This window comes from Branchiostoma floridae, chromosome 14 (assembly GCF_000003815.2).
Source record: "Branchiostoma floridae strain S238N-H82 chromosome 14, Bfl_VNyyK, whole genome shotgun sequence".
Taxonomy (NCBI): Eukaryota; Metazoa; Chordata; class Leptocardii; order Amphioxiformes; family Branchiostomatidae; genus Branchiostoma; species Branchiostoma floridae.
In genome coordinates, this window is record NC_049992.1 from 16,656,626 (window position 1) to 16,669,489 (window position 12,864).

Below are 12,864 nucleotides of genomic sequence, written 5' to 3' on the forward strand. Positions count from 1 at the left end.
GACTCAGGCTGATATTTCCCGTGTTCCAGGTATCAGAGGGAACACGTGTTTGTGGAGAGACACGCCACAACTCGAGCTAGCCGTGTGCACGTGTTCCCGGGACTCGGGCTGGTATTTCCCGTGTTCCTGGTATCAGAGGGATGGGCGCGTGACGTCATCTCTTGCATCAGTTACGCAGAACGTTTGTTAGGTTAGCAGGTGTACTGTGACACTTCAGCCACCTCACTCCACTAAATACGGACTGTTCCAAAATGACAAGTAGTAGGAGGCAATGTTAGAATCTTAAGGTTAGGTTCAAATAGTATTATACAAGGTCTTCTGAGATCAGATTGTCAGTTTATAGTTTTTTTAATGTGTATGAATTGTATAGTTTGTGTTTTTATGTTTGTATAGCTTCTTCTATGGGTTGTATACCTGGAATAAAGAAATTCAATTCAAAATCCCTAGCAGGCCTGATGTTAGGAAAAGCATTTTACACCTATTTAATTCACCACTTGACCGGGTGAAAACGGATGGGAAGTAGCGTGTTTGAAGAGAGCCACACCGAGCACATTAAAGAACCCACCACACTTATTACGGCATATACACGTCCATCCAGATGTCAAACCTTACACAGTCCGGTCTTACGCATACATAAGATTACGCAAAACAAGCAAACAAATAACTAAAATAGACTCATGTTGTGCATTTTTCATTTCGACGTTTTCAGATCAACTTCATAAAATCCGCCCCGCACGATTTGTGCATGCCATGACCCGCCCATAGCTAGGTTTAATACTTTAAATCCATCCAGTACAACCACCCTGCGATATACTTGATTTAGAAAAGGGACTGCAGCTGTTGTCTGGATGGAGTTGATATAGCACAACAGTCGTGAACTCTGCCCTAGCCACTAATGGAATACCTATGGCGTGTTGTAAAGAAGATGCGTCAAGCGCCAAGGTATTATATTACGTTGGAAATTCTACGTATTGAACCAAAGTTCTCGGAAACCCCCTAAGGCTTGCAGGTCAAAGATTTGTCTTGGGTCTTTAATGTCAAAGCGACCGTAGCGCGGTAGTAAAAAATTTAAGTTGTCCTCTGTGCAATTGTAATTTCTACTCTCCAAGCAGAGGTTAGGCTACGCTTAAAAAGACGTCAAAGATCAAGCCTGGGTTTAAACTCTCTCTGTGCAAACTTTCCCCCAAATTTATGTATCAATTTAGATCTATTGGTTTGACTGTTCAGCGCGCACAGCCAGGGCTGCCCAACTAGCCTGTGGCTATTACAAAGGGCTTACCCTGCTGACAAAAACAGAAACAACACAAATAGAAGTACATGTGCATAAAAAGATAAAATGAAAATAAAGAGGGACATACTTAAGCAACGCGCGGTCCGGATAGTACTTGGATGGGGGACCAACCAAGGACGTCCGGATTGCTGTAGCCTCACGAAGCTTTCCACGAAATCGTCTTCCGGGAGGGACGTAAAACGGGGGTCCCGTGCTCGAGGAGGTGCCTCGACCACGTTAAACAGCCTCATTACCCACACTTTGGGTCCCTACTGGCTGCAAAATACACCCGATATTAGTATTATTATTATATACACATGGTGTAAGATAGGGTACTCCAAACCTATAATCTCGAAACGTATGTAACAACAAAGCAGCAGAAGAATTTTCAATGTATGAATTTGTTAGCAACCTCTCGAACGTAATTGTTTTATTATACTTACCTACTACAACACAATAATGATAAAGAGAAAATAGGTTGTAAGCTATACGGCAACTGTTGTTATCATGTTATGTCATTTTATCTATTTATTTATTTATTCAACTTCACAGATTAAAACAATCTGTGGCATCAAAAAGCTAGTTTCTCTACGAAGCCGGCTCCCCAGAAGATGCGTAAAGATGAGACAATAAAAAGCCTTAATGCACTTGTAATAGGTAGTCGTTGTGTAAAGGACTCTTTAGTGGTCTGTAATCTCTGTATGTGTTACGTAATATGCAATAAAGACAAAAAGAGGAGCAAAGCTGGCGAGAAAGCTACGCGAGTATCAATTTTATTCAGACGAAAATTCTACATTATGCCGTCTCCACATCACACACTTCCTTCCGTTCATCAATCCTGTACCCTAAGCCGGTTTTTATATTGCACTTCCGGTTTCCGCTGCCATGGCCGGGATGTAGGCAATAATCCACCCAGGCTCTCTGCTACGTGGAGTGAATGATGCAGATTCGAGCATGCAGACGGTACTCGCCAAGCAGAGGTTCGTTTCCGACTGTTTTTGACGTGGTTTTATGCATTATCATCTGCCTACGATACTAAGTATTATCTGCCTTGTACTGTTTTCTTTATATGTGTTTCAGCTTAACCTAAAGAAAACAGTACAAAATAGAAAGCCCGATGAAAATTTTCTAAAACGTTACTCTCCAATCAGAAGTTCGGCTCCGGCTGTTTTGAGGTGTTTTTGTCGGGCTATCTACCTTGTACTGTTTTCTTGATGTCTTCAAGTTATTAGATCTAAGAAAACAGTACAAAATAGAAAGCCCGATAAAATGCCCCAAAACGTTACCCTCCAATCAGAGGTTCGGCTCTGGCTGTTTTGGGTCGTTTTTGTCGGGCTATATATCTACCTTGTACTGTTTTCTTTATTTCTTCAAGCTGTTATAACGTTAAGAAAACTATGAAATAGAAAGCCCTATAAAAATTCCTAAAACAGTATTCTCCAAGCAGAGGTTCGGGCCCCGGCTGTTTTAAGGCTATCCACCCTGTACTGTTTTCTTTATGTCTTCCAGTATAAAGAAAACAGTACAAATAGAAAACCCGATAAAAAAGCCAATAACACGTCTAAAAAACAGCCGAAGCCGAACCTCTGCTTGGAGAGTACGTATATGGCGAGTTACATAAAAACTCACGCGGAAAAGGCGCTCTCTTCAGTTTTGCCATGAACGCAAAAAAGCGATACTGACCATATACGGTAGTTACCAAACGCATATCCGCAATTTTATTGCTTTGTGAGGATGATCACTGGAACAGGAGGAGATGGCATCTCTTTTGGTAATCATCGCGGGATAACTATCTAGTCCTATTCCTGTTGACCTCGTGTAGTCATATCTACGTCTTCACGTCAGATCTAGATCAAGAGTCAGAAAATGGCGCTCTAAAAATAGCCGCACACGTCACTGCGCTAATCAGTTATAGTACTAGTAACTCCATGAGGAAGAAATTGCCATTCTCTCTCTTTTCCAAATAAACTGTGCCCCGTGCCATTTCTCGCTATCTTTGTTACCTTACATTTAGCGCCCTCAGATGTTGTGCCGCGCCAAAAACTATAAGGACAGTCGTTAATTATCGCTGTCTCCTTTCGCGTGGCTGTTACAGTAATCACAGGGGATCGATCTTTGCTGCATATGGCGGAATGATGTCTCTTCCTCCTGCCATCATTATACAGTCTTCCCCGTGCCACCACCCCGCGCATCTCATGGTATCGCCCGGGATCGCGCGCCTCGCTACCTGTGAACGCCGGGCATTTCCATTTGAATACCTGCGCCGGGATAGGTACAGGTAGACTAGAGGCCACAACCCGGAAAAGAACAGAGGCAAAAGCCCGTGCCCAAGCTCCGTGTACAGCAGGGATCCTGTCACGTTGCACAGTGTGAGTGTGTGTATGATGACGCAGCGTTCCGTGCTCGCCACCTTCTGAGGTTAGGGTCATTTCACTTTCAGATCCGTCGGGTCCCAGGTGGCACCGAGGAAGACTTCCCTCTCCAGGGCACCTTACGGACCGCGCGTTTGTCTGTCTAGCTCACGGGGACTCCGGTAGCGGTGTCAGGTCGTACCAGGTGTGCCACACGCTACCTTATAGCGCATGATGAAGGGGCAAGTGGACCTACCGCTGATGAAGCCAAACCACGGGCTACCGCGGGGCCTGAACCCGGTCCTGGGTCTGCCAATGTCGCCGCCAATGTCACACCAACAGGCCTACGGCGCACCGTACTACAATACGTGAGTATATCATACAACTTCCTTTCGCTATTGTGTGGAAGCGTACTTGGTAGTTCTAACGCGTGTGTACGCCAGTGGGATGGGCCACCCGATAGAATCAGGTGGATGGGTACACCTGCTACCGTTGTTGCAACACTGCAGTCCCACCGCGCTAACATAAACACACATCCCACCTGCCGCAGGCCACCAAGCACATACCTCGTTTGTCACCTTGTAAAAACACAAGTGGGCGGGGAGAGGGGGTTGGGCAAGGGTCTATAACTTCTGTTTAGACCCACGAGTTCCGGAATGACATGTTATTGGCAGCGTTACAACAACTACAAAGGTGGAGGTTCCAACTAATAAAGTCCGGCTATTTTCAATCAATAGAATATGATGTGACGCTTGACTGACACCTGTTATACATGTGTCACACTGACGTGCACGTATTGTGTTGTACTAGAAGGAAGTAAAGTGTTCACATGTTCCTAAGTGCAGGGGAGTTTACTATCTGCCTTCGTTGTAGATTCGCTTCGATGATTGTTTGGAATAAATATAGATTATTTACACCTCTCCCTCATGCACAAATAGCATGCTAGGGAGATTTCATTTAGCGTGAAGTCGTGAAAGGCGTTCTGTTCCGCATACACCATTGCGTGAGGAAGGACGGAATAGTACAACGCTTCTGAGTGTTACACGTGTCACAACATGGCACTATACAAGCGTACATGGTATGCGTTTTATAGATTATTCGAATTATACGCTGCAGTCTTCAAAAGACATCTCCCTTTTCCACCTAGCCGTGTTTCTCTGGTTGGTACTGAGTCATAATGCTTCATCTTCCTCCGCTCCGCATGTTTTGTGTGAAGAGAGGGGGCGGAATATAAAGTAGCTTTTGAAAATCAATTTAGGAAAGTACGCTCTGGGCGAAGGCCGAGGATTGCAGCACAGTCACTACTCAGTACCTGCTGAAGTTTGCCGCTGTATTACGCAGAAATTTCACAACATGCGCGATCTAACGTTATTTGTGTGTAGAACTGGGAGCGTTACGTAACGTCATCGGCCGCTCCCTTCCCGTTTGTTTTAGAACACGTGTTCTGAAACTGGTCAAATGGAGTACTATGTGGCTGTAGTCATCGATCTGGACTTCCACGTGCACGAAAACACACACGTACACACACACAGACGCGTGCACACACGCACACACACACACAGACGCTCGCACACAGACGCGCGTACACACGCACATACGCACAAACAAACACACGCACACAGACGCATGCACATACAGACGCACGTATACGCAAAGACGTGCACATACAGACACACCCTGACACGCGCATACAGACGCACATACACACATACACACACAGACGCGCACACACACACGAACACACACACATATAAAGTGAGAGAGAGAAGGAAACAGACATACGCACATACATACGCACACAATCACATACACAGACACGTACACACACACATACACACATACAAACTCGCACATGTACACAGACAAGCGCGCGCGCACACACACAAACACACACGTAGACACACACACACACACACACACGAACACGCGCACACAATGTAATACTATTTTCTGAGGACAGGCGAGTGGCATGGCTAGAATTCTAAAATATATCCACATGTATCTTACCAGCAAGCCAGCTACCTTCCTATATATAAAATGTATTATATATAGGGCCTATTCGAAGAAGACGTGTCGACATTTCTCGGTACGGTTTGGGCAGGTGCAGCTTTTATACCTTGACTGTGCTGCGATCTGCGGCCGTGGATGCGGTCGGCGTTACCATGCAGATGAATAAGTGGGCGTGTGACGCAAGGACGGGGGCCCGCGCTTTCTCCAAAACTCTCTCGATTAGGCAAATACGCCGCTGCGTCGTCGGATGACAACAACCTGCCTCTCGCCTGGCTGGCACGGGTTGGCGGCCTCCCCTGCGTAAATCAGCCGGAGCAACCTGCAGAGTAGGTCAGGTGGACATCACCACCTTATGGCGATGCACCTCCACAGACAGTATGGCGGCGCTGTCCACCCCCCCTCTAGGAACCTCTCCCCCTTCGCCTCTCAAAGGTGGGTGGTGCACCGATCATGTGGCGTGTCCGTGCCGTGCACAGTCGTCATCCGTTCTTCGAAATATTTCGGTTGTCATGACAACCTGTGTCCCCCGGAAAAATATTGTTTTAAAGGGAAATCGTAGCATGCGTTCCGTACCCGCCATGAATTATTCATAAGGGGGTGTGTGTGGGTAGGAGGCGGCGGCAGGGGCGGATCGCCCCGGGGAAGGGATTATTACCGCACCGTCGTGTCGAACGTGTCCACCCGTGATCCGGACTCGCCCGCCTCCGTTCGCCCAGCTGCCAAGGCCGCGCGCGTTTTCCTTTCTGCCGATAGTAAGGTCCCTCATGTGTATTCTGTGACGTCGGCCGTTCATTCATAAGTCTCCCTTCTCCCGCTACGCCCGGCGTCTGACGTCAAACACCGTCATGTCGTCATCTCTGGGTCACGTGAGCGCGCCTCTCTTTCCGCGACGCCAGTTTGTGAATGGCCCGGCGACGTTCATTGACGCCGCGAAGCCTGCGGCCCCTGGGAGCACAGCGGAGGGGAGGAATGCCTGAATCCAAAAACGCCAAATATGGCAGAACATAAGCCGGAAAGGGCGTCCCGGGACCGGGCAGCCCGTACTAGCCATCCAACACGTTTGGAGGAAGAAATAACAAAATCGGAAATTGCTGCTAGAATGCATGACGTCACGGAGGTAGCAAAGTGCCGCGGCCTGCATACAGATGTGTGGACCAGAGTCAATTCGGGTCGTACTCTCGTCCTCGCCGCGAAGTAGTGCGACAACGCTTTGACATACATTCTTACTACACGACTAGGTGATACTGCAAAACCGTTACATCTACGCATTTCAATCGAGACGTACATTGATCTGAATGTCGCTTTGTAATCACGGACATCTACGGCGCAGCATCTCTCTCTCAGAACCTACTTGTGCATTCATGGCAGGACCCATCAAGGTTTTATCCGCAGCTAGCAATCAATATTCTCCTTCCCCCACTTCCATTCATACAATACTCTCAAGCGCGGGCAGATGCTTAAGAGGCCGCAAAACATATCCGCCCACACAGGGCCATGGTGGGAAGATGGGGATGAAAGGGGGGGCATTAGAGGTCAGAAATTAAGCGAGATATTTCAGCCTTCCTGGAAATCATTGATGTAAACTAATTAGTACCGATGGATGTGATGATCTCTGAAACACTTTTTATGTCCTCCTTGTGCGTGAGATATGATTCCTTATCGTAAATAGTTTGCATTTTTGAAAAGGGGGTTTCAATTTTTGATGATGGGTATATTGGATCCCAGGATCTCATATTGAATAAGATGTAATAGTCTGCGGATTTTGTCACAATATATAACACTCTTGATATGTCATGATGCATACTTTATTGTCGCCAACGGAGATCGCCAGTGTTCCCAATGGTATGTACCTGGATGAGATAAAAGTACCTGCGCTAGTGTGGGCTGAACAACTCCTCCGAAAATTACTTCAAGTGCCGCTCTCCTTTTGTTTATTTATGGCTGCTCAATCTAATTTTCCCATCCGATTACGATATTCTTTATTGGTCATAGAATCACGTATCACCCCCTCCCTCCTCCGCTGCTTTTTTTGGCCATGTATATTCGTTTCTTCACATTTATTGGTTTGTTCAGCTTATATAATATAAGCGATAACTAACTTTTTATCTACACCTCCGCTCCCTCCATACATGTGGGATCTTAATGCACTTGGGGCACCGGTGCGACACTGCGGGGTTCGAAAGATTACTCAACGAATTTTAGAGATAAAGAACGAATTTTCTTAAGTTTTGTGTATTTTGTTGTCTTCTTTGTCACGCTTTTACGTATTAAACAAAATCTAAATTATACAAAAATGGCGATGATAATACAACAGTGCCGAAGTAAACGAACCCCGCAGTGCCGCACCGGTGCTCCAAAATACAGTGAGATACCACCTTTACTCTCCAAGCAGAGGTTAGGCTATAGCTTGTTTTAGACGCATTTTTAGGAGTTTTTGTCGGACTTCGTTGATCAACAGGAAGAAAACCTGACAAAATAGAAAGCCTGATAGAAATGGCTAAAAAAGACATCCAAATCAAGCCTGATCTTCACATATAGCCTGGAGAGCAACTTTTCATGCCCCTCGTGACAACTTGGAAGACGGCCGCGTGGCGCGTTGGTACACCCGATCCCTCGATCTCGGAAGTTAAGCAACGCGCGGTCCGGACAGTACTTGGATCGGGGACCAACCAAGGACGTCCGGATTGCTGTAGCCTCACGAAGCTTTCCACGAAATCGTCTTCCGGGAGGGACGTAAAACGGGCGGGTCCCGTGCTCGAGGAGGTGCCTCGACCACGTTAAACAGCCTCATTACCCTCACTTTGGGTACCTACTGGCTGCAAAATACACCCGATATTATTATTATTATTAAATCAAGCCTGATCTTCACATATAGCCTGGAGAGTAACTTTTCATGCTCCTCGTGTGTGACAACTTGGAACAACAAAAAGAGTTAAGCGACTCAAATAACGACTCCCCTCTTGTGATGAGCCCAACCACTACATGTACGTAAAGTTCTTCGGCCAGGAGCATTCATTTACACGTACATGTAGTCCATAGACTATAAAGGTTTTCCATCAATTGTCGAACACGGCATTTGATGTTTATTTTCAAGATTTGCTTTAGGATTACCCCGACATCGACAATGCCGGGGTTCAAGAAGGCATTCCACCGTGTTGTTCCAATAGTTTTGTCAATAGCGTCATAGCGTTAGGATTCAAAAACCACATTTCGGTAAGTACTTTCAGAGATCGACGGTTGATCTTTATCGTACTTAGTAGTATTCGAAATCTCATTTAGTATGTACAGCTGACTTTTCCCCACAAATTGCTGTGGCTGATATGGAAGTGGCATCTTTCAATGTTGGGATCTATTGTGTATATACAGGAAATACACATTTGCTTCTGAGTATGTTTATGCAGTAGGGATGTTCTGGTTCCGATAAGTTTGGTGACTACGATACCCCGGTTCAAATCCTGGGAAGGGCATTTTGGTTCGGGCTGTATCCATTTTTCGGACGCGACGTAAACTGGGAGGGGGTGTTCGAGAGGGTGTCTCGAGCACGTTGAATAATATCCGAAATCGCACCAAGCTTGTCATTGCTAAAAGCCCACAAAAGATACTCTTGCTATTGAGATCATCAAATCAACCAAGGAGCCTTTATCAAAAGATCATCAAATCAACCAAAAGCTCCTTGAATCAACCTATTATAGAAAATATGGGACGTTTTATTTTCAACTGCTTTGAAAGAAGAAGTCACCCCCCCAATAGCATCTAAGGTTCTAACCCTATTGTGTATACGGTATGTACATTCAATCACTTCATCTTTGCACGTTCGAATTTAGATTATTCACTCGTAATTAGCCCACGTACAATCACGTTACGTTTGAACGTCAGTATATGATTTTATTCACTTACAATTAGCCCCATGGGCATGAATTTGCAATAAAACATTATAATAACGGCAGGCAACCACTCCCTGTAAAATACACCCGCTACAAAAACAGCAAGTGAACTTGTTAACGTAACTATAGCGCAACATGATAATAAATAACAACATTTTTCCACAAATGCTTGTGGTAGATGTAGATATGAAATCTTTCAATGTGTATATAGGAGGCTCATATTTGCTTGATATCATTTTCATTCAGTGCCAACTGCCGTGAAGCGACTTGGGGGCAATGTGGCCATTAATTGAATGGCAACCTCCAAAGTCGATATCAGGAATTGCGTGGGCCCGTTCTCGTCACTATTATCACATAGTATGAACACCTTGATGTTGAGAAGAATATCAGTGCACACAGGAAAACAATATCCTAAAAATGTATTGTATTTTTGCTATACGAATACATCAGCTCAACACCTTATGCTATTTTTTTATATTGGTGTGTCCCGTTTTAAATCGTAGGAGGTGGCTTTTCGAAACGGTCGGACTTTAGCTATTTATTTTGTGAAAAGACTATATCATGTCCAGGACAAAGGATACAAAAACCGGAGGTTCTGCTGCAGTACCAATGCCACACAGCAGGGGGGCCAAAATCGACATTGACCTTCGTATTTGCAACACCTACCCAGATGCATTACAATTATTACATTCCAGCCAGAGATTCGTAAGTTATGCCAACCACAAATATTCAGAAACACAGACACACACACAGGCAGACCTCAAACTATACCTCCAATTTCATGAAGGTAAAAAATTTAGGTCAAAACGGCGTCCACTCTGGTCCTTCGATGTATTGGGCTAATATGTAGATCTCCAATAGTTCTGGCATCAGATTTGTATTGTCGAAAACGAAGATAAAATACAAAGTTACAGTCACAGGGGTGAAACGTTGTGTTCTCTAAATTTGACCGCCAGGTCATCGTTCGGATCAAGGCCTTCTTTGTTTAACCTTTCTTGTTCCGTAAATATGTTACCGTGTTTGCATAAGTCATATCTGGGTTGTTTATGTACACGTATAACTATGATCCATATATACCTATAGGCAAAACGTGTAAGTGAAGGTATGACGCCTTTCAAGGCACTAGTTGTCGTCAGAAAACTTTCAATGCATAAAACTAAACATATTTGAAACTGTTGACATTTAGTGAAACCTAGCAAAGTTTATGTTGAAATCAGATACCAAACACAGTGTAGTTATCGATCGCTGCCTACCTGTTAAAGTTCCGGGTTTCTGCTCAACTTTAACATACGTGTAATCACAAAGGTATGCGCCGACCAGCGATTTTACTATTACGTTATCGCCCATTACCTGTCACTGTACATGTGCAAGTCATTTCTTAGAAGAGACAGTACGGAATAGACTCAGTGTTGCACATTTTGTTGGATGCATAATCTTTGTTCCAACCACGCTCAAACCCACGTAACTAAACCATTGGAAAACAAGCTGGTATACGTCGATGTAGGTTAGACATCCAGGTAATAAGATACTCCAAAAAGTAGTTACTCAAGCAACTGGATATGGTTTTGGAAACGGTCAAAACCATGAGTAACTACTTTTTGGTGCAAGCTGTTATAGTATCAAACTTTCACCACTTCTTTCTTACATCAAATGCTATCTGCCATCAAACAGATCAAGACTATAGTATGTCCAGGACAAAACGTACAAAAGTCGGAATTACTTCTGCAGTAACAACGATCACACACCAGGGGGCTCAAAATCGACCTTGATGTTCCCAACAAAACTGCCCACATAGCAAATACTATCACAATCCGTCCAGGGGTTGTTATGTTTTACTACATACACACACAAATATCCGGAAACACAAACAGGCGTCAGATACACCTAAAACAATACTGCCATTTATCATGGGAGAAATTAGAATATCAGCCACATTTTCCAAAGTGTAAACTGTATACAGTAAACATAGTAGAATCCAAATATAATCATGGATGGCATTTTGTTGCTGATTATTAATAGACCTCAGGTCGACGACAATTAAAATGCGCCCACTCCTGTTGAATAAAGATGTCCTCTCCGTTATAGATATAGTATGTGCCCGCCATCAGAAACTTTCTCTGATCAAAGATGCAATTTGGGTGCGCACAGTGCCCAGAAGGTTATGTTTGTGAAAGGAATGCCAAGTTCGATAATGGTCCTCCTAGCGACCTTTTATGGTACTGGAGCTGAACATGCCGTGGTCTTGATTTTGAATGATAATTACCTCATGGGATAAAGAGTAAGTGTTGTAGGTTTGGGCCCCCTAGAGGAACTGCAGGGACCTATTTTGTTTGATTTTCGATAAGCAATCATTAAGCATCTATATTTCCGAACATCTGTTTTCTATTTGCCATATTTTTTCAATTGCTCTTCGGTTTCTTGCAATTAACTTTGATTTGCGTGGTCACGACGTTCTGCCTACATTGTGCATGTATAATGCAGGTCCTTTCTAGCCTCTACCAGGCCTTCTTACGGGGGTGCGGGGATCGTAGAATTCGGCAACAAAAATTGAGAAACTTGTCAGGGGAGTCAGTCCACGCTAATGTTAGTATTCCCTTTCCGCTGCGTGGCCGGCCCAAAACTCTGGTAGCAAAACTCCACTGGCAAAGCATTGTCCCCACAATAGCCAGCGTGGTCTGATAGAGACTAGGTCTTCCAAGAAAGGACCTTCTGCTTCATAAACTAACATATATGCAGAAGATACTACTTACAGACTGTAGTCATCGTCCATTGGGAAGGTGAAGAGCACTGTCTGACTAATGACTTCATCTTAGATATGACCAAAGGACGGGGTGAGTCATTGCAAAGGATGTGTATAAAAGATGCCACCATAGCGGAAGTAGGGGCAGACAAAGAGAGTGCTTCTCACCCGGTGAAGAGGTGGTTTCTGTTGTACCATGGAATACCATCTAGACCCAAGTCCTCCTTGGAAACTATCGTACAGTACGTTTGGCCTGTGTTGTACCATTGAATGCCATCTAGACCAAGGTCCTCCTTGGAAAACATCGTACAGTCCGTTTGGCCTGTGTTGTACCATTGAATACCATCTAGACCCAAGTCCTCTATGGAGAATATCGTCAAGTCCGTTTGTCACGTGGCATTTTGGATTATGGAAGCAGGACCGTACGGCTACACGTGTGAATATCTGGGGATTCCAGGTAATCGGTCGTTACGTCAGGTTTAAGCCGTGGCACGGGCATGGTGTTCTTTTAATTTGGAGAAAGACCAAGTTAGGATCTCGAAGATATGACAAGGTACGTTTCGCAGCTTTCACAGCTTTTTTTCTCACCAGTTGCTCTCTTTTTGGATA

At 44.7% G+C, this 12,864-nt stretch overlaps 1 protein-coding gene across 1 annotated transcript in view; it reads left to right on the top strand.

Moving 5' to 3' along the window:
• The first annotated feature begins 2,890 nt into the window (after positions 1–2,890).
• LOC118430548 (receptor-transporting protein 4-like) overlaps positions 2,891–12,864 on the top strand; it is a 55,899-nt gene continuing 45,925 nt past the window's right edge. The window contains exon 1 of the mRNA XM_035841483.1: positions 2,891–3,989. Within this exon, the coding sequence (XP_035697376.1) occupies positions 3,853–3,989 (137 nt within the window). The 5' untranslated portion in view covers positions 2,891–3,852. The remainder of the gene's footprint in view (positions 3,990–12,864) is intronic.